This window comes from Pelophylax lessonae, assembly GCF_965119305.1.
Source record: "Pelophylax lessonae genome assembly, chromosome: 2".
In the NCBI taxonomy this organism is placed as follows: Eukaryota; Metazoa; Chordata; class Amphibia; order Anura; family Ranidae; genus Pelophylax; species Pelophylax lessonae.
This window is the reverse complement of record NC_138769.1, coordinates 161827141-161850680: the sequence shown is the minus strand read 5'-3', so window position 1 is coordinate 161850680 and position 23540 is coordinate 161827141. Positions and strand designations below refer to the sequence as shown.

The 23540-nt window shown below is 43.4% G+C and overlaps 1 protein-coding gene across 1 annotated transcript in view; it reads left to right on the top strand.

Annotated features, from left to right (window-relative positions):
• SEPTIN4 (septin 4) overlaps positions 1-22056 on the top strand; it is a 100391-nt gene extending 78335 nt beyond the window's left edge. Inside the window, exons 6-12 of the mRNA XM_082246021.1 lie at positions 2926-3060; positions 3751-3868; positions 10819-10920; positions 13395-13491; positions 13880-14042; positions 14997-15096; positions 21456-22056. Coding sequence (XP_082102147.1) covers positions 2926-3060; positions 3751-3868; positions 10819-10920; positions 13395-13491; positions 13880-14042; positions 14997-15096; positions 21456-21515 — 775 coding nt within the window. The 3' untranslated portion in view covers positions 21516-22056. The remainder of the gene's footprint in view (positions 1-2925; positions 3061-3750; positions 3869-10818; positions 10921-13394; positions 13492-13879; positions 14043-14996; positions 15097-21455) is intronic.
• Positions 22057-23540: the final 1484 nt, after the last annotated feature.

Genomic DNA, 23540 nt, shown 5'->3' with positions numbered 1-23540 from the left:
TGCTCTGACCATACTGTCACTCGTCTGGAAGGGGTTAAGTCTTCTTGCTCTCTCCAGCAACAGATTTTATGCAACTACATTATCTTCAGGACACTCTCTAGAATCCCCTTGACTGACACCCATCCATTGACTCTTCTAGCTGAAGGGATGGTCCTCTCAGGACAGGCCCCATGACACGGATCTGTAATGACTATATTCAGAATCAGATCCTTTCCAGTGTCTCCCTTCCAGTCAGCTCTGCAGGAGCTCTGGGGTCAGCTCCTCTCTGACTCTCAGGCCCTCAGGTCAACCACCTGAGGCTCAATGGCAACTTCTACAGAGGGGGAGCAGGCTCCCCCTCTCTCCAGGACCTCACTCTCCAGCTGAAAGACGCCGAGCACATGGGCCCTTGGCATTTATACAGTATCCCAGCATGCCTCTGCCAATCACCAGGGCTGTACTAAATGCCTGTGCACTCATTTGTCAGATTTCCTCCCACTGTCCAATTTGCCTTCCTATTGGACCAGTGTGAAACACTTCAGACAAACTGAGCTGCATCTGAGCACCATAAGCAGACCTCACTAGCAGATCCTGCTCTCTGGTAGTCAGAGAACAATATAGATTTATCTGGCAAAGCAGAAAAGATCCAAAACTATACTCTCTCTCTCTAGCACCCACCTAGGAGGGTGCTACAATAGTGAAACCTTTGCATCAGCATGACAGCGAGGGAATAGTAGTTTCAAATCAGGACTGGTAATTTCAGTCTTCAGCCTTTTCATATTTGTCACAATGTTAATCTAGTTAGAACAATGAAAAATTATTTCTTATTGGCCTTTATAAACAATGGTGCTTTGTATATTAAACTATTCCTTATTAGGTAAATGCAGTTTATCATTATTTACTGTGGCTAGGCTAAGGCTGGCCATAGATGCATTTTTTTTTTCTAATTAAAAAAATTTGCAGATTCCCCCATCCACATTTGCGAGCTAGATGGAAGAATCCTCCCTGCTGTGTCATTGTATTTTGAAAGCGGGACTCACTGTAAGAATACACTGATCAGGCTGCAGCTGGCTGATCGACAAAAACTTTCCAATAGTCCTGTTTGACAGAAGTCAATCGTTAGATAAACTTCTGTCAAGCAGGGATGGCCTAAAATGGATTGCAATTCTGAACCGGATGAATTTTAATCCATCTATGGGCAGCTATAAGGTCAGACCTTCTCCCGGACTGAAAGTTTTGCATGCGGTTAGGAGTGAGGAAAGTTGATGAACTAACAGTGGTATCAATGGCCACATAGGATGTCAGTGGTCACTATTTACACTTGATGCTCCTCCACTTCTGATATGGAAAAACACGCATGACTCACATACTGTGTGCTGTAGTGTGCTGCATTTAAAAAAATATGTTTTAGACCTGGTATTTGCTCTTCTTGTGTGAGCTAGCATCTCTTTCTAAATAAATGAATTACGTTAATGAATTAACTGCAACATACAGTAATGTGCAAAATACCATACGTGTGCTATAATGCACTGCAATGGAACAACCAGGTTTGCAGGGGACATAAAGCATACCTGCAGGACAAAGCAACAGGTTTACTTTAAAGTGACACTAAAATATATAATTTTTTCCAAAAATAATCCAAACACATCAATTACCTAATGTCCCTGTATCATACTAGGCTACCAAACCTTTAATCCCCCCCCCCCCCCACTTCCTTTTGTTTGCAACAGGCAGGTTAGATGCAGTCCTGTGCACTGCTTTATGCACACTGCAAATCCCATAGTCTATTGTATCTCATTCATTGTGTGAGGAAGCAAGGCAGGGTGGCTACATTAACACATACAGTGGGACCATTGAGAACGAACGAAAAAAAAAAGAGAATTTGGAGATTTAGAGGAGGCTGAGAGCTACTTTTTTTGAGTTAAGATTAAATACTTGAAAACATTTTTTTTTTTTAAACCAGAATTTAGTGTCAGTTAAAGCCCCTTTGCTAGCGGCACATATTCACCTTTCCTTCACCTCCTCAATCATTCTGTTTTGGCGCAGGATATAACATTGTGAAAGTTATGAGTTACTTTACCTGAAGCTTACAGAAAGCTGGGGACTCACTCTGATGTGCCAGCAATAAGTCTATCACCAAGCACCAGTGCTGCTAAATAAGAGGAAAGGGAATGTGTCACATGCTCATTCATACCTGGAAGTACCAAGTATTTTCTTGGTGGATAGTGGAAAAACTGCATAAATCGTATGCACATATGAGTGTAAGTGGAGCCTGGCACTAAGGATGGAGGCAAGACCTTGAGTTCTCTCATATTTCTGTTTCATTGAGTGGTCCACTCTTTATATGAAATGATATGCTCCTTCTGTGTAGTGGAATACTTCTATGAAGTGATATACCCCTTCTATAGAGTGATGTGCATCCTTTTATGGAGGGAGATGTTCCTTCTATGGAGTGGCATGCTTCTTCTATAGAGTGATGTGCTTCCTTTTATGGAGAGAGATTTTCCTTCTATGGAGTGGCATGCTTCTTCTATGGAGTGATATGCTCCTTTTATGAAGAAATATGCTACTTGTATAGAATGATATGCTCCTTCTATGGAGTGGTATGCTTTTCTATATAACATCATAGAATGAGAATTTTACTCCATATGCTCCTTCTATGGAGTAATATGCTCCATCTATGATGTTATAGACTCCTCTTCTTCCATGCAGTGGTATGGTCCATCTATGATGTGATACGTTTCATGTGCAGGATGGTATACTCCTTTAATGAAGTGGTATGCTCCATCTATGGTGTAATATGCTTCCCAAACTTCCGGCCTTAAAAATTTGATATGAATTAAAAGTTAAACAACAATGGGTTGTTTCTCTAAAACCTTTATGTTTGTGCTGTTTTTCTAAGCAAAAAGCATTAAACTGGGTTTTTTCGTTTTGTCTTTTGTTTAGCTGGAAGCCTGTTGCTGAATATATTGACCAACAATTTGAGCAATACTTTAGAGATGAGAGTGGACTAAATCGCAAGAATCTCCAGGATACACGAGTGCATTGCTGTTTATATTTTCTGTCACCGCTTGGACACGGGTATATCTATCTTTACTTATCACAACAAATATACATTTATTTAGTGTAGGTATGGACAATGTTTGCTTTTAGAGATGTACCAGTTATGATCATGCAATAGATGCAGCAATTTTTTTGCTGACCTAATACTTGGATTAATTTTACTTTTTGGCACATATTTTTGGGGGAAAATTTTGGTGGATGAATTATATTTTAGCACGTTATATTTTTATATATCTTGTATTATCAGTGTTTTATTAGCGTGATATCATTCTATTTTTAATTTAGGGGTTGGTCTATGGTTAGGTTTAGAGATAAACGTTGAGTGAATCTGTGTTTTAATTATATAGGGAAAAGTAACAGGTTCTATTAACTTCCCCTCTATCCAGCAACACAAACGTAGGAGGGTGGGGAATGTACCAGGTACCCAAAAGTACCAGGTAAGCCTCTTTGCTGGCAGTTCCTGAACAGAGTGGCAGCAGGGGAGAGGGAAGGGCAGAGGTAATTAAACTCTCAACAACCACTCAACTCACTACAGTGGAGCCAAAAACTAAATTTACCCTGCAGCCTAGCTAGGAGGGTGCTACATAATTATTGGTCATAAAAATAATTCAGTTGATTCAGCTTTTTCATATTTGTATGTCAATGATCAATTTGCATGTGTTCACATTGCAGACATTCTTAATAAAGATTACTATTGTATTTTTGCAGTTTGCGACCTTTAGATGTAGAGTTTCTACGAGCACTACAGGACCGGGTAAACATTGTGCCAATTTTGGGGAAGGCGGACACTCTGACACCTAAAGAGCTTATTCAGAAAAAGCAAAGGGTAAGAAAGCACACACATACAATAGATATACAGTGGGTACGGAAAGTATTCAGACCCCCTTAAATTTTTCACTCTTTGTTATATTGCAGCCATTTGCTAAAATCATTTAGGTTCATTCTTCTTCCTCATGAATGTACACATAGCACCCCATACTGACAGAAAAACACAGAATTGTTGACATTGTTGCAGATTTATTAAAAAAGAAAAACTGAAATATCACATGGTCCTAAGTATTCAGACCCTTTGCTCAGTATTTAGTAGAAGCCCCCTTTTGATCTAATACAGCCAGGAGTCTTTCTGGGAAAGATGCAACAAGTCTTTCACACCTGGATTTGGGGATCCTCTGCCATTCCTCCTTGCAGATCCTCTCCAGTTCTGTCAGGTTGGATGGTAAACGTTGGTGGACAGCCATTTTTAGGTCTCTCCAGAGATGCTCAATTGGGTTTAAGTCAGGGCTCTGGCTGGGCCATTCAAGAACAGTCACAGAGTTGTTGTGAAGCCACTCCTTCGTTATTTTAGCTGTGTGCTTAGGGTCATTGTCTTGTTGGAAGGTAAACCTTCGGCCCAGTCTGAGGTCCAGAGCACTCTGGAGAAGGTTTTTGTCCAGGATATCCCTGTACTTGGCCGCATTCATCTTTCCCTCGATTGCAACCAGTCGTCCTGTCCCTGCAGCTGAAAAACACCCCCACAGCATGATGCTGCCACCACCATGCTTCACTGTTGGGACTGTATTGGACAGGTGATGAGCAGTGCCTGGTTTTCTCCACACATACCACTTAGAATTAAGGCCAAAAAGTTCTATTTTGGTCTCATCAGACCAGAGAATCTTATTTCTCACCATCTTGGAGTCCTTCAGGTGTTTTTTTAGCAAACTCCATGCGGGCTTTCATGTGTCTTACACTGAGGAGAGGCTTCCGTCGGGCCACTCTACCATAAAGCCCCGACTGGTGGAGGGCTGCAGTGATGGTTGACTTTCTACAACTTTCTACCATTTCCTGACTACATCTCTGGAGCTCAGCCACAGTGATCTTTGGGTTCTTCTTTACCTCTCTCACCAAGGCTCTTCTCCCCCGATAGCTCAGTTTGGCCGGACGGCCAGCTCTAGGACGGGTTCTGGTCGTCCCAAACGTCTTCCATTTGAGGATTATGGAGGCCACTGTGCTCTTAGGAACCTTAAGTGCAGCAGAAATCTTTTTGTAACCTTGGCCAGATCTGTGCCTTGCCACAATTCTGTCTCTGAGCTCTTCAGGCAGTTCCTTTGACCTCATGATTCTCATTTGCTCTGACATGCATTGTGATCTGGAAGGTCTTATATAGACAGGTGTGTGGCTTTCCTAATCAAGTCCAATCAGTATAATCAAACACAGCTGGACTCAAATGAAGGTGTAGAACCATCTCAAGGATGATCAGAAGAAATGGAAAGCACCTGAGTTAAATATATGAGTGTCACAGCAAAGGGTCTGAATACTTAGGACCATGTGATATTTCAGTTTTTCTTTTTTAATAAATCTGCAACAATGTCAACAATTCTGTGTTTTTCCGTCAATATGGGGAGCTGTGTGTACATTCATGAGGAAGAAGAATGAACTTAAATGATTTTAGCAAATGGCTGCAATATAACAAAGAGTGAAAAATTTAAGGGGGTCTGAATACTTTCCGTACCCACTGTATATATATATATATATATATTTTTTTTTTCCACAAAAGTGAGTACACCCCTCACATTTTTGTAAATATTTTATTATATCTTTTCATGTGACAACACTGAAGAAATTACACTTTGCTACAATGTAAAGTAGTGAGTGTACAACTTGTATAACAGTGTAAATTTGCTGTCCTTTCAAAATAACTCAACACACAGCCATTAATGTCTAAACCTCTGGCAACAAAAGTGAGTACACCCCTAAGTGAAAATGTTTAAATTGGGCCCAATTAGCCATTTTCCCTCCCCGGTGTCATGTGACTCGTTAGTGTTACAAGGTCTCAGGTGTGAATGGGGAGCAGGTGTGCTAAACATGGTGTTATCGCTCTCACTATCATACTGGTCACTGGAAGTTCAACATGCCACCTCATGGCAAATAACTCTCTGAGGATCTTGGGTACTCTAATGGGCTGGAGACAAGAACTCTTTTATTCCGGGCTGGTGACAGGTAATCGGGTACTCTGATGGGCTCCTGACAGGCACTCGGGTACTCTGGGCTGATGACAGGTACTCAGGTACTCTACTCTGATGAGCTGGTGACAGGTACTCAGGTACTCTGTGGGGCTGGTGACAGGGACTCTGATGGGCTTTGACAGGTCCTCTTTATTACTGGACACGCACGGGTACACGCACGAGCGGCATGATCGAGGACAACACATGTGACCGGCTGTAATTGCACACAGCTGGTCATGTGGTAAAAAGCCATTTTCATTGGCTCTTTACCCTGATCGGGGATTGGCTGTGTCCTGAAGGAAACGCCTCATCCCCGATCAGCGCGCGGGGAGAATGGGCGGACGTCAAATCATGTCCGCCCGGAGGGAGGAAATGTTGCTGACGGCGTCATTTTACAATGTGCCAGTAGGGAAGGAGTTAATATGTTCCACTGACTTCCAGAACGTTGTCACAAGATAATCAATGTTATTCACTTTACCTGTTAGTGGCCATGAAGTTATGGCTGATTGATGTGTGAGTGTGTGTATATACATATACAGTGCTCAAAAAAATTTATGAAACACTTAATCAGAGTTTAACATCAAGTCATTTAAGCTCCTGGGATATTGATCTGGTTAGTTAAGTAGTAGAGGGGGTTGTTATTCAGTTTCAACTGCTTTGGTGTTAATGAATTTAACAACAGGTGCACTAGATGGGCAACAATGAGACAACCTCCAAAACAGGAATGGTTTTACAGGTTTGAGACCACTGACATTTTTTTTCCCTACTCATCCTTTCTGACTGTTTTTCACAAGTTTTGCATTTGGCTAGGGTCAGTGTCACTACTGGTAGCATGAGGCGATACCTGTACCCTATAGATGTTGCACAGACAGTCCAAATCCTCCAGGATAGCACATCAATACGTGCCATTGTCAGAAGGTTTGCTGTGTCTCCCAGAATAGTCTCAAGAGCATGGCAGAGATTCCAGGAGATAGGCAGTTACTCTAAGAGAGCTGGACAGAACCATAGAAGGTCCTTAACTCATCAGCAGGACCGGTATCTGCTCCTTTGTGCATGGAGGAACAGGATGAGCACTGCCAGAGCCCTACAAAAGGACCTCCAGCAGGCCACTGGTGTGAATGTCTCTGACCAAACAATCAGAAATAGACTTCATGTGGGTGGCCTGAGGGCCCGACGTCCTCTAGCGGGCCCTGTGCTCACTGCCTGGCACTGCGGAGCTCAATTGGCATTTGCCATTGAACACCAGGATTGGCAGGTCCACCACTGTTGCCCTGTGCTTTTCACAGATGAGATCCGGTTCACCCTAAGCATATGTGACCAGACATAAAAGGGTCTGGAGAAGCCGTGGAGAACGTTATGCTGCCTGTAACATCATTCAGCATCACTGCTTTGGTGGTGGATCAGTGATGGTCTGGGGAGCCATATTCATGGAGGGACGCGCAGACCTCTACAGGCTAGACAATGGCATCCTGACTGCCATTAGGTATTGGGATAAAATCCTTGGACCCATTGTCAGACCCTACACTGGGGTCCTGGGTTCCTCATGGTGTATGACAATGCCTCATGTGGCGAGAGTATGCAGCCAGTTTCTTGTGGATGGAGGAATTGATACCATTGAATGGCCCCCAAGCTCCCTTGACCTAAATCCAATAGAACACCTCTGGCACATTATGTTTCGGTCCATCGGATGCCGCCAGGTTGCACCTCAGTTTGTTCAGGAGCCTAGTGATGCCCTGGTCCAGATCTGGGAGGAAATACCCCAGGACACAATCCGTTGTCAGGCATGCATACAAGCACGTGGGGGCCATACAAACTACTGAGTACCATTTTGAGTTGCTGCAATGAAATTTCAGCAAAATGGACTAGCCTGATGCATCATTTTTTCACTTTGATTTTCGGGGTGTCTTTGAATTCAGCCCTCTGTATGTTGATCATATTAATTTTTATCAAGCGAATTGGCATCCTTTCGTTCCTAACACATTACCCAGTCCATATCAGTATAGATATCCAGCATGATATTTTCCCCATTGAGATCTGACTTAATTTCAAAGTGTTCCTTTAATTTTTTTTAGCAGTGTATAGTACATATATTCAGGGGAGTACTGAGAACATTATGCTTGGGGTGCGAACACAACACATAATCTCTATTAAAGTAGGCATGGATTTCTGTAGGCTAAATAATGTTTAGTTCTAGGGCTAACAAAAGAACATTTTTGTATCACTTGAAAAATAACACAGCCCTTAACAAGTGGACCCACTTTTGGCTCCCTGTGTTCTATTTCCTGCATTGATGATAAGACATCACATCTCTAATGCTCAGTGGGGTCTGACTGCATGGCATTTAATTCTCATTATCTCAGTTAACACCACAGGATTATCAATTCTCTGCATGTGTTTAACAAGAAATCAGTTGATGGAATTACTATCACTTATTTATAAAGAGCATTTTCCGCAGTGCTGTACATCAAGGTTACAAAAAATACTAAATATGATAAAACAAAGGATACAGTAGAAGCAGAGTCAGAAACATGAAAACACCAGATGATCATCATCTAATTTTGCTGATTTATGTAGTTTTTGGCAACAATTGGGATAAATGCAGACATCCCCCAGCAAATCATAACTTGGGTATATGTTTAGATGCCACACGTCAACAAAAGCAGAACTCCGGTACGTCACCTCCTTCATCGAGCGTTATTGATTAATGCAGTACATCCTGAGCACTACCACCTCAAGACCGACCCTCTAACGCGCTCAAGGGAAGAATATTTATATACATCTTAATTAGCATTCTGCAAAAACATACTGTACATAGATGCTTGCGTGTGTGTGTATATATATGTGTGTATATATATATATATATATATATATATATATAAATATATATATATATATACAGTATATATATATAATATATATTTATTATACAGTGTGTGTGTATATATATATATATATATATATATATATATATATATATACACACACACATACAGTATATTACCAAAAGTATTTGGATGCTGGCCTTTACATGCACATGAAATTTAATTGCATTCAAGTCTTAGTCCGTAGGGTTTAATATTTAGTTGGCCCACCCTTTGCAGAAATAACAGCTTCCACTCTTCTGGGAAAGCTGTCCACAAGGTTTAGAAATGTGTCTATGGGAATGTTTGACCATTCTTCCAGAAGCACATTTGTAAGGTCAGGCACTGGTGTGGACGAGAAGACCTGGCTAGCAGTCTCTGCTCTAATTCATCCCAAAGGTGTTCTATCAGGTTGAGGTCGGGACTCTGCGCAGGCCAGTCAAGTTCCTCCATCCCAAACTCGCTCATCCATGTCTTTATGGACCTTGCTTTGTGAACTGGTCCAAATCATATGGTGGAGGGGGGATTATGTTGTTGTTTCATGTTGTTTTTCAGGGGTTGGGCCTGGCCACTTAGTTCCAGTGAAGGGAACTCTTAAAGCGTCAGCATGCCAAGACATTTTGGACAACTTCATGCTTCCAACTTTGTGTAAACAGTTTGGGGATGGCCCCTTCCTGTTCCAACATGACTGCGGAAAAGGGGCATAAGGGGTACTTCCACTTTCAACTGAAAGTCTGCTTTAAAAGGCAAAATAAATATAAAACGTATTCTTGACATATCTGTAATACATCCACAGTTACCTCTGTTTTATGCCTTTAAAAACTGTGCAGGCACAAAAAAAAGTGCCTTTGCTATATGAATATCCTAACCAACGTTCTCAACTCCGTATGCTGGAGTACAGAAAAGTGCCTATTTCTTCCACTCCTCGTCCCTCTCCACATGCATAAATTGGGGTGATTTACTAAAACTGAAGAGTGCTAAATCTGGTGCAGCTGTGCAACACTGGGTCGGCACTGTCTCAATCGGTGCAACGCCAACTTTGCAACGCTGCACTGATGTCCAAAAGTAGTTTCTGCACTACTTTTGATTACTTTGGGGGCGATTTCTATAGACATCTGTGCATGAACCCACACTGCTGAACTCACATGATTTAAAACCCGCATTCAGTGTGAACAAGGGTTAAAAACCTGAAAGCTGATTGGTTTCCATGCAGAGCTGCACCAGATTTTACACTCTCCAGTTTTGGTAAATGAACCCCATTGATTTCTTTCTCAGCAAAACAATGTTGCTGTCTGGCTAAACACTGTGTGTGGGGAGATTTTCATCAGCTGCTCATCAGTTTTTCTTCAGCTGCTCATCTGTTTCTCATCAGTTTTTTATTTTACATACACTACCAATGTAAAAACAGATGAAAAACAGATCGTTCGTCAGCTTGCATCTGTTTTTCGTCCGATCCGTTTTTTTAACGAAAGAAAAATAGAGCTTTGATCAAAAAACGGATATTGACGGATGCGGATGTAAAGTGGTGTAAATGGGTGATCATCCATTTACATTCATTTTTCCATAGAGATGCATTGATGTCCGTTTTTCATCCGTCAAAGAATGAATGAATGGATAAACGGACCGCATGTGTGAAAGGGGCCTAAGCCTCCTCAGACAAAAGTATAATTTCTGCCATTGCTGACCTAATTTTAAAGGTTATGCCACCTTAATTCTAGCTTACCTTGTGAGTTAATCACACAATTAGCTTCAAAACTCTTCTCCTGCTTGTTTTTTTTTTTATTTATTTTTTCTTCTATAAGTAGTAAAGCAAGGATGAGGAGAACAGCCTTCAAGCTGCAAGTGTCAGCTCCCATATTTACTGTTTTTTCACCGATTCCCTTGAGGAAACATTATCAGAAGGTTTCTATAAAATGTTTTTCTTCTTTTCTCAGATACGGGAGGAGTTGGATTATTTTGGCATTCAAATCTATCAGTTTCCAGATTGTGACTCAGATCAAGATGAAGATTTTAAGATTCAGGATATGGAACTGAAGGTAATGCACAGTGGCGGCTGGTGCTCAATATATTGAGGGGGGCGGCAAACCAACGCCACCCCACCCCCTCCCCTGCGGGAGACAAATGGGATGGTGGCGTTTAGAGGCCTCCTTACCTTAGGAGGCAGATGCCAAGGATCCGGGGTAGGGCTGCTGATCCATGCTCCAGGTACTCTGGGGCCGTTGCTTCTCCTGCCCGATGAACAGGAAGTTGGTCCTAAGACTCCCTGGCCAATCGGGTCTCAGGACCTGCTTCCTAATTGGCCGGGAGGAGAATCAGGAAGACAGTAATGAATAATAATTTGCTATTGTCACACAACTGGGTGAGCTCAAGGCACAGTGCTCTGCACCCCGAGCCCACCCTTTTTTGATGCCAATTAGAGCCTCAGGCTCTAATCCTGTGCTTTAAAAAAAAAAAACATTAAAATCCATGCGTCCAGCACAATGCATGTAGATTAGGGTCTGGGCACATGGTTTTTGAGGTGTCTACTCCACTGCTGCTCCTGCTTTGCACTTAGATGCCTGGTCATGCAGGTTGTGCTCAGGTTGAGAAGGTTTATGCCTCGCTTCAGGCTCTGATTGCACAGCGTGCAAACCACAAATGTCCTGTCATCATCACATTGTCTGAAGAACTGCCACGCTAGGGAACTCCTTTGAGCTGGCTTTGTGTGTCGGTCCCTTGCTGCGTTGGGCAGTAGCAGGCGTAGTGTCTAGGACACAGCCGCTCCGCTTTTGCACCCTGCTTCCTCTTCTGCTGTGCTGGTGGCTCTGTGCGACCACCGCCTCTTCCTCCAAACTACTCAGGTCACCTGCATGACGTTCATTCCATGTGGGGTCGAGGACCTCATCGTCCTCCACATCATCTTCCATGCAGTCTTCACCCCTGCAACCCTTGTTGCATGGGCATCAGTGCACTCAATCTCTTCCACTTCTGAGGCAGGGCTAGGTGGATGGCCCTGGGAAACCATGCTAACAGAGTCATCAAAAAGAAGAAGAGACTGCTGCATGACTTGGGGCTCAGACTGCTTGGCTGATTTGCAAGGGGGTGAGGTGAAATATTGATGGACATCGGCTGCAGGTGCCAACTCTGACCTTTCAGCAGAAGACTGGGTGGGAGACAATGTGAAGGAACTGGAGGCACTGACGGCAACTCAATCTACTATCGCCTGTACTTGTTCTGGCCTCAACATTTGTAGAGGCGCATTAGGCCCTGCCAAATACTGCTGTAAGGTTCTGTCGCCTACTCGCAGCTGAGAAAGGTGTTTCACTTGTGCATGTAGCTGGCACAGATCGACCACATCCTCTCCTTGCAACAGGAGCTCCACCAGCAGCACGACGACACAGCACTAACATGGTGGAGCAGTATGTGTGCACACACCTAGACGTACTGAATGACGGGTCTGCTCCCTTCAACTTCTGGGTCTCCAAATTGGGCACATGGCCTGAGCTTGCCCTTTACGCCTTGGAGGTGCTGGCCTGCCCTGCAGCCAGTGTATTATCTGAACGTGTATTTAGCACGGCTGGGGGCGTTATCACAGACAAGCAGGGCCGCCTGTCCAAAACCAATGTGGACAAGCTCACGTTCATTAAAATGAACCAGGCATGGATCCCACAGGACTTGTCTGTACCTTGTGCAGAATAGACATGTATACTGGCCATACCCGGCCATTTTTGTATTTGATCTTTCTAACTCTTTTGGGGTGTACCCTAATTTAAAAATAAATAAAATTAAAAACAAAAACCAGTGTTGGCTACCTCGTCCTCCTCCACCGTCGCTTCCACCTACACCACCACATCTACCACCACCTCAACCTCCTACTCCATATGGGCCTCGTCCTCCTCCTCCACCACCACCGCCGCTGTCACCTACACCGCCATATCCACCACCACCTCAACCTCCTACTCCATATGGGCCTCGTCCTCCTCCTACATCATTCAAGATGAATATTTTTTATTTTTCTGTTTTTTATGTTATTTTAAGTTATTTCCCTATCAACATTTGTTTGCAGAGCACTTGCCATGCTCTTAAGATGAGTTTGCTACCATTTGCAACCCTTTAGCCCTTTGCATATTTGTTTTAGAGGCATTTTAGTGCTCAAAAGTTCGGGTCTCCATTGACTTCAATGGGGTCCGGGATCGGGGCAAAGTTCGGGTTAAGTCCGGTTCACGAACCCGGACTTTTTATTTCAAGTTTGGTTGAACCGCCGGACCCGGACATTTAGGTGTTTGCTCAACTCTATATATCACTAGACCATCAGCGCTATACACAGTTTTTTCGTTTTTCAATTATGTTAGATGTGGGAACAAATTTAGTTGTAGCAGCAGTTGGTGCTTTTTTATTTCTTATAAGAGTGGCAGCGCACAATCATTTTATTTGCAATGTTGATTATTTATTTACATCCCTTGATATCCCTATTAAACTAGAAAAATGAGGGATGCTCATATGTTTTACCAGACTTTTTTTTTTTTTCCAGAGAAGCATTCCATTTGCTGTGATTGGCTCTAACACCGTTGTGGAAGTTAATGGGAAACGAGTGAGAGGTCGACTTTACCCATGGGGTGTTGTAGAAGGTAAAATTTGTACACTTCCTGATTGTATTATCCTATCATTTCAATTATTGCTGCAGCCAAAAATGCTGACCACACTAACATACAGATAGGCACTAGTGAAATAACATACATAAGAGATAATATCCTAAAAAAATTATATTAATGATATTGTATTGCACAGTTGGACAAATCCCAGGAGCTGTGTAAATCAAAAGGATAAAAATTTACAGCTGAAATGTATCTTTTTTAATTCCGTTTCTGTTACTGCCAATGGATGTTCACTGGCTCCTAGAGCTGGCTGAATGACTCCTCAATTCTTTATGAATTTGTGAACCTCTGTTGTATTCACAGGTTTACAGTATTATCCTCCACTGCCGCCCCTTATCTAACCAGCTGTTGTCTTTCCTAGTTGAGAATGAGAAGCACTGTGACTTTGTCAAGCTGCGGACCATGCTGATTCGAACTCACATGCAGGATCTGAAAGATGTGACCCGAGAGACCCACTATGAAAATTACCGGGCTCAGTGTATTCAAAGCCTGACGCAGCGGGTGGTCAGGGAAAGAAACCGCAAGTATGGACAGGGGAAGCTTACATTTGTATTTTCTGCTTATTGTCCCTGATTTTGATTATCAAAGCATTCTAAAGTATTTAAATACTAGCTTAATGCACAATGATTGCCTTGTCTGTGGTAGATTGTTAACCTGCTGACAAAACAAGGTAAAGTTTCAAACTGGTGCTTACTGACCTCCTAGAGGGAGCTCATTCTCTAGGTAGAGTAAATCTTTATTGCACAGGGAGAATGTTCAATGTGTGCTGCAGCTAACATTACTAGAATATTAGGGTAGGTCTCAGAGAAGTTCTGAGAATTTTATACTTGAGAAAGGATGAGCTCAAGGATCCTTCTGAACACAAGATGGCAATGTTCATGCTTGGTCAATGACATAATCCAGGAGCCCCCCCCCCCCCCCATCTGTTTACTTTTATCGGTGGGGATCTGAGAGATGTCCTTTGGCTTGAGTCAGTGACCGGATTGGACATGTTCATCAGTTCACTTTTTTTTTCTTTCGGTGGACATCTTTCATCATGATTAATGTGGGTTTGCATTATTGAATGATGTGATTGATGATGGGTGTACAATGTGGGTCTTTTTTTTTTTTAAAGGACTTGTCAAAAACTGTAGGTGTCTTTTTTTACTGTTTACTTTTTGTGTAAATGAGTAGGGGTACTCATTAACGTAGGGGAGACGAATCTGGTTGCTCATAAAAACGATAAAGCCAAGCAATATCAAGTCAGTTTAAATGAACACACTTTACTCCACCCAGACCAAATGTATTACGTTTGGTAGAGTTGTAATAGATATTTCTTCTCTGCAAGATGTTGGACAGAAGGCAGTTGAAATGTAGGCATATGTGTTGTAGAATAAAAAAACAAACATTATCAATAAGCTTTGCTTCTACTATAATAACCAAGTACCACTGCTAAATGGGCCAGCGTCTTATTGAGTTCTTGCATTTGGTCTCTACAGTAAACTGACAAGAGAGAGTGGTACAGACTTTCCAATCCCCAGTGTGCCCCCATCTCCGGACCATGAGACACTGAAACTCATCCGGGAAAAGGATGAAGAGGTCAGTGATAAATCTCTCTGCTAAACACAGTTAAAAAAACAATTTTTAATATATATTTCCAATACAGTATATATTTACATTATTGTTGTAAAGACCAGCATGTGATTTGGGTTTTTGCATTAGCAGGAAATCATCAGTGAATAATTTAGTGTATTGCAGCAGCTAATTTCAATTGTTCAAGACATAATCATATTTGGAAATATGATACTGTAGGTAATGAAGGTAGGTATACAGTATATGACACCAAATCCCCATAAATTCATACAAAAATAGAAATACAGGAAACTAGGACTTTTTAGATGCTCAGACTTTCAGGCAGGAACAGAGAAATACATGACTAAGATACCACAGATGTCATTGGTATATATAGATAATGATATATAGATAATGACCGTTAACCTACCCCAACCATTTACCTCAACTAAACTGCAATAACCACTCTGAAACCCTTTTGGAGTAAAATAGGCCATAACAGCCATTTATTAACCAGCAATCAAATAAAATCAACATTCCCTAAAACAGGAACAAAATAATAATACAATAACAATAAACATAACAACAAACCTAAGGTTGCCGATCTTTTTTTTTTTATTATTCTTTTTATTTCAATATGTGCATAAAAACGAACATTCCAAACGTCCTTTCAACAAAAGGACAAAACAATATTAAATAAAAAAATTATACAATATCCAAATAATTATCTGTTTACTTAGTATTCATAACCTCTTTATGCCAATGTATATCCATTTAGCTTAATTGATCGCCGTTGTCCTGGTGTGCCCCAAACCCTTGCTCCATTGCAATCATAGATTTATTACCTCATCATACTATGTGCATCCTTCTATATCTTCTTGGTTATCTCCTTATATTCAACCTATTCCTCCCCCAATATCTCCAGGGCAACCAAAACTGGAAAGAGTTTAAGAAGAACCAAGTTCCGCAAGAAACCAACCATCCGCCATTCAGTGGGCCAGCATTCCGCACTCCACTGAACACCGAAGCCCGCTCAATAACCGGAGGAGCCATCAGCATCTGTATAAAGATCCAGATCACAGTTGCTGACCAGCCTGGTCATCCAGAGCGACTGACCATTAAAAGTCTCCTAGAAAACGTGCCACACCCTCAGATCTTCCCTATGCTCCCTATTTAATCTAATATAATGCCTAGGAAATCATACCCCAGCCGTAGCGGCCGACAGCCACCGGGAAAAAACTCTACCCATCAACATAGTGCGGCAAGCAAATTTCAGCTTACCCAACAAAGACTGTAACTGGCACAGATAGATCTTATGTTTTCCATAGATGAGCTGCAATTCCCCCTTTAGAGCGAGAAGCTTGACATCAATCAAGCAACATTCCATTGCCTGGGAATCAATGATTATCCTGAAGAACTTAATTGTCAATGTCGGGCCCTCCGTCTTATCCGCCGCAAGGGGGATCCTGAAACGATCCGCAATGTGCTGCACAGTAGCCAGAAAGACACCACACAGATTCGAGGATGGACAGAAAGTCATCCAAATAATGAATGACCGAATTGACACCCGCCACATCCCAGACCACCCATTCAATGAAAGAGCTAAAAGTCTCAAAAAAGGCGCAAGAGATGGAACATCCCATAGGAAGGCAGTGATCCACGTAAAACTCATCCAACCATCTATAACCCAGGAGGTGAAAAATACACGGGTGGACCGGCAATAGCCTAAAGGCTGACTCAATGTCAGTCTTAGCCATGAGTGAGCCATGACGGTAATGCTGCACCAAAAGAAACAGCTGCATCAAACGATGTATAGGATACCGCTCACACCTCTGGGTCTATCTCATCGTTAACTGAGCCATCTTTGGAAAAGGAAAGATGATGTATTAAGAGGAACTTGTGCAATTCCTTCTTTGGCATCACGCCCAAAGAAGAACCCACCAAATTTTTTAGGGGAGGGTGCCTAAATGGACCGCTCATGCGTCCCAATAACACCTCCTTGGCAAATTTTTCCGAAACCACCGCAGGGTGCAAACGTGCAGATTGCAAATTACCGGACAGGGGCGGGACATAAGTAAGGGAGCAAGGAATAATGAAACCCTCTGAGAAACCAGACCGCCGGCTGATCAGGGTATCTATTTAGAAAGGGGCCATCCTGTCCACCCTCACATGCGTCATGCCTTTTAACGTAGTGTCGCCAGAAAGGGTCTTTCCTGACATGAAACAGCGAGCATTCATGTTTGGAGTGGCAGCTGGTGCCAAATCTACATATCCCTTTATTAAATTGCCAACAATACCCCCGTTGTTTTGTGGCTGACTGTCCAGGGGTATTTGGACTCCTGGCCGCTCCCGAAAAAAAAAGAAGTGGAGGCCCGCGCCAAAGTCATAAATTTCATCAGTAAACCGATGTCCTTATGATCCCATCATAAAGATGACCCGTCTTAACGCAGGGTCAACAATGTAAAAATCTCTACATAGTTACCACGCCAAATTGTTTCCCGCACCTCAGTCGTAAGATTTGTGCCTAAGGGGCCTCAAAACAGACATAAACCTTGCTTTTAGCCGCTTTGGCCAAGCAAATTGTGTGTCTGCACTCTTACCTGCGTCCTTCGGTGAGTCCGAAGTGGCCGTCCCTGATGTCCCAGTAGTAACCATGTCTCCCACCATTGTCTCTGGCACTGCCACAGTCCCCAATGGTGCTGCCTGCCCAGAGCAGGCCAGGACCACAGTGTTCCCTACCGCCACAGGATCCTGCACCCAAGCCGACACCAGCGTAGCGCCAGACTATAAACCTGTCTCAAACCGCTATACAAGGGAACACAGACCCGTCAATACATCGCACAAGACTGAAACATTCCCCAACCCAGCAGGTGCCAGGCCCGCTGCACGGGGGAAATATGCCACCCTCACAGGGGGGTTGTGTGCCTAAATTGGCCACGGAGCCCCAACCACCCCCACCCCTAACAATGCAGACAAAGTATGCTGAAAAGAAGACAGGGGAGGAGATGTACACTCACCAGGATGCAGCTGCTGCTCCGGAATCCACCACTGAAGACCACTGTGGAACGTCATTGTCTTCAGAGCTTGACAGCTCCCCTTAAGACCTGGAGGATCCGCGTGCCTGAAGATCATCTGGAGGCCGCAGGTCTGGCACAACTGCACCAACTGCCAGAGGTCCAGGTCGACCAGCATCACTCCTGCGCTGCTGCACCACAGGGCCTGACCACATGGCAGCGGCAGGCAAATTTTTCCTCTTCGCCCAAAGCCCCTAGAAGTAGGGGTACTGTGCTGGTAACCTGCTCTCACACACTGGGAAGATGCACTCATTTGGGCAGGGGGGGACTCTAGCCTCTCCTCCCAGCTGACCAGAACCCGCAGCTGTCTGAGATCTTCCTCACTGAGCTGCCTCCTTACCTGACACAGCTCTATGGGAGGCAGCTGGAAGCTCCCAAGTCCCGCGATGGGCAGGCAGACCCGGGGACACAACGGAACTGAGGACCCGACCTGCAGAGCTCCGCCTGTGACGAGGATTCCTCCCAAAGTGGATGCCGGAGACAGCATGAGATTGCTGCTCCGCCTGGTCTGGAGGGCCCCGCAGGGGCTTTTGAAGTGGTGCTGAGCTTGCAAGGGGAGGGCTGAATCGCTCTGGGGGCCGTGCCCTCCAAGCGCACGTGGCCAGGGAATCCACAGAGGCTGTGTCTGCAGCCCCCAACAGTGCAGAAACCTGCTGCTGCAGCCAATTGGTGCCTCTAGAAGTGGCCATTGACCGCAGCTGTCCCAACAGGGTATCCAAGTCACCCAGCGGAAGGATACAGGGAAGGGGCTGAAGCTCCAGGAAGCACAAAAGAAGACATCAGTCTGTTCCAACTTCCTCCCTCCACACGTCTTCTTCTCCGGATGCTAGGAAGTTCTCCCGACCCTCCTAATAGACCCCCTGCAACTCCTCCCCTCACCGTGAGACCCTCCAATACAGTAAATGGCGCAAACCTTTCTTTTCTTCACTTTAACCTTAACTCTTTCCTTCCCTAATTCCACTGACCCCCCCCCCCCCCCCAAGTCATGCTAGCCCTTTTTTTTTTTTTTGCTTCGGGCTGTACTTCATATTAATAAAAAAGAACTGAATTTATTAGATATTTTACCTTTAACATCTACCTGATAAAAACACACCCCAAGAGTGGGTAATGTTCCCACATGGAAGATGACTATTTCTTTATTTTTTTTATTCATATAATAAAGCTGTTGATTCCTTTCTGAGAATTTTAGCACCTAAAAAGTCCCATCATATTTGGAAATGACTCTATTGGCTGTCTAATATCTCAAAATCATTGCTAGGAATAGAGCCATTGAAGGTCCAAGGCGTGTTTTAACCACTGAAATGATCTACACATCTACAATTTGCAAAATATGGTGATATTTTGATTACCATATGAGTATGTCATCAATTCTTCACATCTCTAAATTTTTTTCTGGATTCCAGGGCTCTCACAGCATTCACACTACCAGCTCCAGAATTCAAGATAGCTCATTAGGTGTTTCATTGAAGAATTTTATCTGAGGTCAGGACAGATATTGACTTTGACCCTACAGTGCCTAAAGCCCAATTCTAGATTACATTTTTATTTAGCTTTAGGGTTTAAACCTCTGTCAAGTGTTTTATTTTTTTTATTATTTTAATTTTTGGTTGTAAACCCCATTCATGAAAGTTGAACTAAGGGCATTTATCTGTAGTGTTTACTTATCTCTCTCCAAAACTCTAAGTGTCGTTTCTCTCTGGTGCTCCGTTCCTCTGTTATCAGCATGAGTCACTTCTGACAAGTTCTTCAACACATGAGATTACAGTAGCTGAAAATTTGTTTTGGGGAGGGAGCTTAGAGGGCGATAAGCAGGAAGCTTGTCTATTCAGACTACAGCTCTGCACATTCCTTTGCCTATGTAGAGGGAGGGGGGTAACCCTTTTGTCTAATTCGCTCTCACACAGTGTAAGTCCAGTATCCCCACCCACCCCTATGTGCTGCTTAAAGTGAAAGAGGTAGAAAGATTTTAACACGATCTGCACTTTCCAAAGAGTGTAGACAGGGGAAGACAGTAGATATACACGTAAAATATATGTAAGAGGATTTGTTTAATTTCTGTGTATCATCTGAGGCTATTCACTTCACTGGGTATATGTAAGGGTTTACAACCACTTTAAATGCTTTAAATTCAGTGAATGCATTGGCAAAATTTACTTCTCATCCTGGTGTACAGAAACAAGAAGTGGTGGGAACAAAGAGAGCAAGAAAAACACTATTTTTAGTAGTATGGAGAAGGGTTAGAATATTTGTCAGGTGCTTGTTGCTCTCAGCGTGTTCTTCATTGTCCAGTGACACCTGTTCCACTATGTCCTTATTATGGCTTCACAGTGACAGAAAGAGAGGGGAAATCTCCCATGAGCACAGAAAACAATACAAATTTAACAGAGGTACTAATTGCATTCTGTGAATGGGCAGGGGAAATCCTGTCTTTCATCTGCTCCTCTTCAATTCACAGAACCCAATACATGTGGGATAGTAATATTATGCGTTCTGTGAATGGTGGAAAGGTGTAAGGTACCTGTTGAGCGCTTTAGTCCAGAGTGGAGCTTTGAGGCATAGCATAGTCAGGCAGGCCAGGTCAGTAACAAGTCTTGTCAGAAAGGTACAAAGTCATATTCCAGAACGTGGTCAGAGACTAGCAGAGTTATACAGACTGGCAGAGTAGTACAGAACCGTCAGGCAAAGAGAGTAATCCAGTAATCAGGCAAGGTTCAAAAGTCCAGTAGTTCAGTAGCACAGCACACACCCAGGGAAACAGATCCAAGAGGGTCCCAGGAGCAGATGTACTAAGCAGGGTATATGTTGCAGAGGTTCATGGTTCCCCAGTGGAAGAGCAAACAGATCTGCAGCACAGAGGCAGAAGAACCAGAGTTTTGTCACATGACAAGAGGGCAGAAGGAAGTGAGCAACCTTTTTCTGTAGTAGCAGCTGTTAACCTATACAGCGGTATAAGGGCTGTTGTTTAGGACAGTATCTGTCGGCTCTGAGGAAGCACTAAAAGGAAAATTTTTAGCAGAAGCAGCTGTCTGCAGGTAATGGGATATGCACTATTTCACATAACTAATGTGTATGGTGTTGTATCCCCGCAAAAAAGATATATACTCAACTTCAGAATGAAAAATTACATTTGAAATTGCATTATCATGTTAAAGCTCAAATGAGCTTTAAGTCATTGGGTTTACATATACGCTAATCAGTTAACTTATCTTTAGTGCTATCTATATTTATTTATATAGGGAGAGACAACATAGAGGAGCAATTTCTTGAACCTCAAATGATGAAGTTCTAACTCACACTTTCTTATTTCCCCAGCTGCGGAGGATGCAGGAAGTGCTGCAGAAGATGCAGAGACAGATGAAAGACTCTCATTAAGCCATTCCTGTGCCACTCTCTACTCATGTTACCTCTGTTTTCCCACTGATATCTATACTTTGTGGATACATCAAGCTTATAGGATCAAACATACAGACCAGGTGCCTGCAGAGGGAAAACCAAACATGAATAGACCAATAGATACGTATAGTAAGCACACCTCTGGGACATAGCGTAGGCTTTCGTTTAGGCAGGGTTTAGTGAAAAAAATTAAATGAAATCTATTTTGATCAAAATATTCTTGTATGTGAGTAGTAGTCTGTTTGAGAGTTAAAGGATATCTAAACCCCAGAACGAAGTTTACTGTGTGTTTTTCTTATTTCAGGCTAAAGCTGTCTATACAATGGTTACATTTTGGCTGGTTTCTGATGAACTTGCCAAAATTCAAGCAGTGGGTGTCCCTGTTGGCACCTTACCAATTGAAATCCAATATGAAAACTGAAGGAGCTGAGCAAATAATTCTAGGCTGAACTGAGATTGCAGCCAATCATTTACAGTCACCTGTCGGCAGCACCCACCGTATTCTGACATCCATCAGCATCGAAGCTGTATGGTATGGATGGAGGAATCTGTTAGATTTTTTTTTTCAGCTAGTGAGCATTGCCATCCTATGGCCCCTTTCACACGAGTGGACCAATCAGATCCGCCTGAAAAACTGACATTTGATTGGACCCAACATTTCCCACTATGGAGCAGCGGATGTAAACAGACATGTGTCCGTTTACCACAAAAGAAAAAATTCTAATCCTGTGCCCTTCAACCTAGTTATCCACTGTCTTAAAGAGATTAACCAGGTACAGCTACTCTCCTAGGAGATTGTCAACAGGGTCTGGGCTGCAATCCGTAACAAATGGTAGAAAGGAAACAAAAAGGGAAATGCTCCCCTAGTGTAAAACCTCCTTTATTGGTAACACGACAAGAAAGGTAACAAGATGCACTCACATAGTTCCAATGAAGACTTGCCTGTCACAGGACTTGAAATGCAAGCCAGAGGGATCTCATCCACCAAGCTGGGTAGCTGCTCTAAGATGTATTCCTGCATACAGCCCGGGACTTTGAGTCAAGAGCTGCCGCTGGTGGCAGGATGGAGACACTCAAACCGCTACAGTCTGAAAGAGGCCGCACCCTCAGAAATGCATTTCAGTATCCACAGTAACCCAAAGTACATGGACTTGTGTTTCCTGACTCCCCTGGCACATTCGCTCGGTGTCTACAGACATCCTGGCCCTTCATTGCATCCGTCACAGGTTGTAGCGGTTTGAGTGTCTCTGTCCTGCCTCCAGTGGCAGCTCTTGGCTAAGAGTTCCTAGCTGTATGCAGAAATACATCTTAGAGCAGCTACCCGGCTTGGTGGATGGGATCATTCTGGCTTGCATTGCAAGTTCTGAGACAGGCATGTTTTCATTGGAACCTTGTGGGAGCATCTTGTTATTTTTCTTGTCGTGTTACCAATAAAGGAGGTTTTACACTAGGGGAGTGCTTCCCTTGTTTTTTCCCTTCTACCTTATGTGTCCAGTTACACCCGCCGACATCCAATCCGACCTGCTAAAAACAGATGTATGGGGATCCATTCCCCATCCATCTAGTGCATGGGGTCTTCAAACTATGGCCCTCCAGTTGTTCAGGAACTACAATTCCCATCATGCCTAGACATGTCTGTTAATGTCAGAGTGTTACAATGCCTCATGGGACGAGTAGTTCCGCAACAGCTGGAGGGCCGTAGTTTGAGGATCCCTGATCTAGTGGATCGGATCGTATGGCAGTTGGGTGTAAATGAGCAGACAGGCTATTTTACATCCGACCGCCTGTAGAGGGGAGCACACTGTGTCTGTGTCCACCCTGCATACATGGAGCGGACATGGACCAGCCATCATCCTGCTCCAGCAACAGATTCCCCGCTGAGCAAGCGGACTTCTGGTGGAGTCCACCCAGTGTAAAAGGGGCCTTAAACAGAAACTGCATCCTGGGACAGAAATTTCATACTAAAGAAAACAAAGCCTGGACAAAAAAAATACTACTAACCCC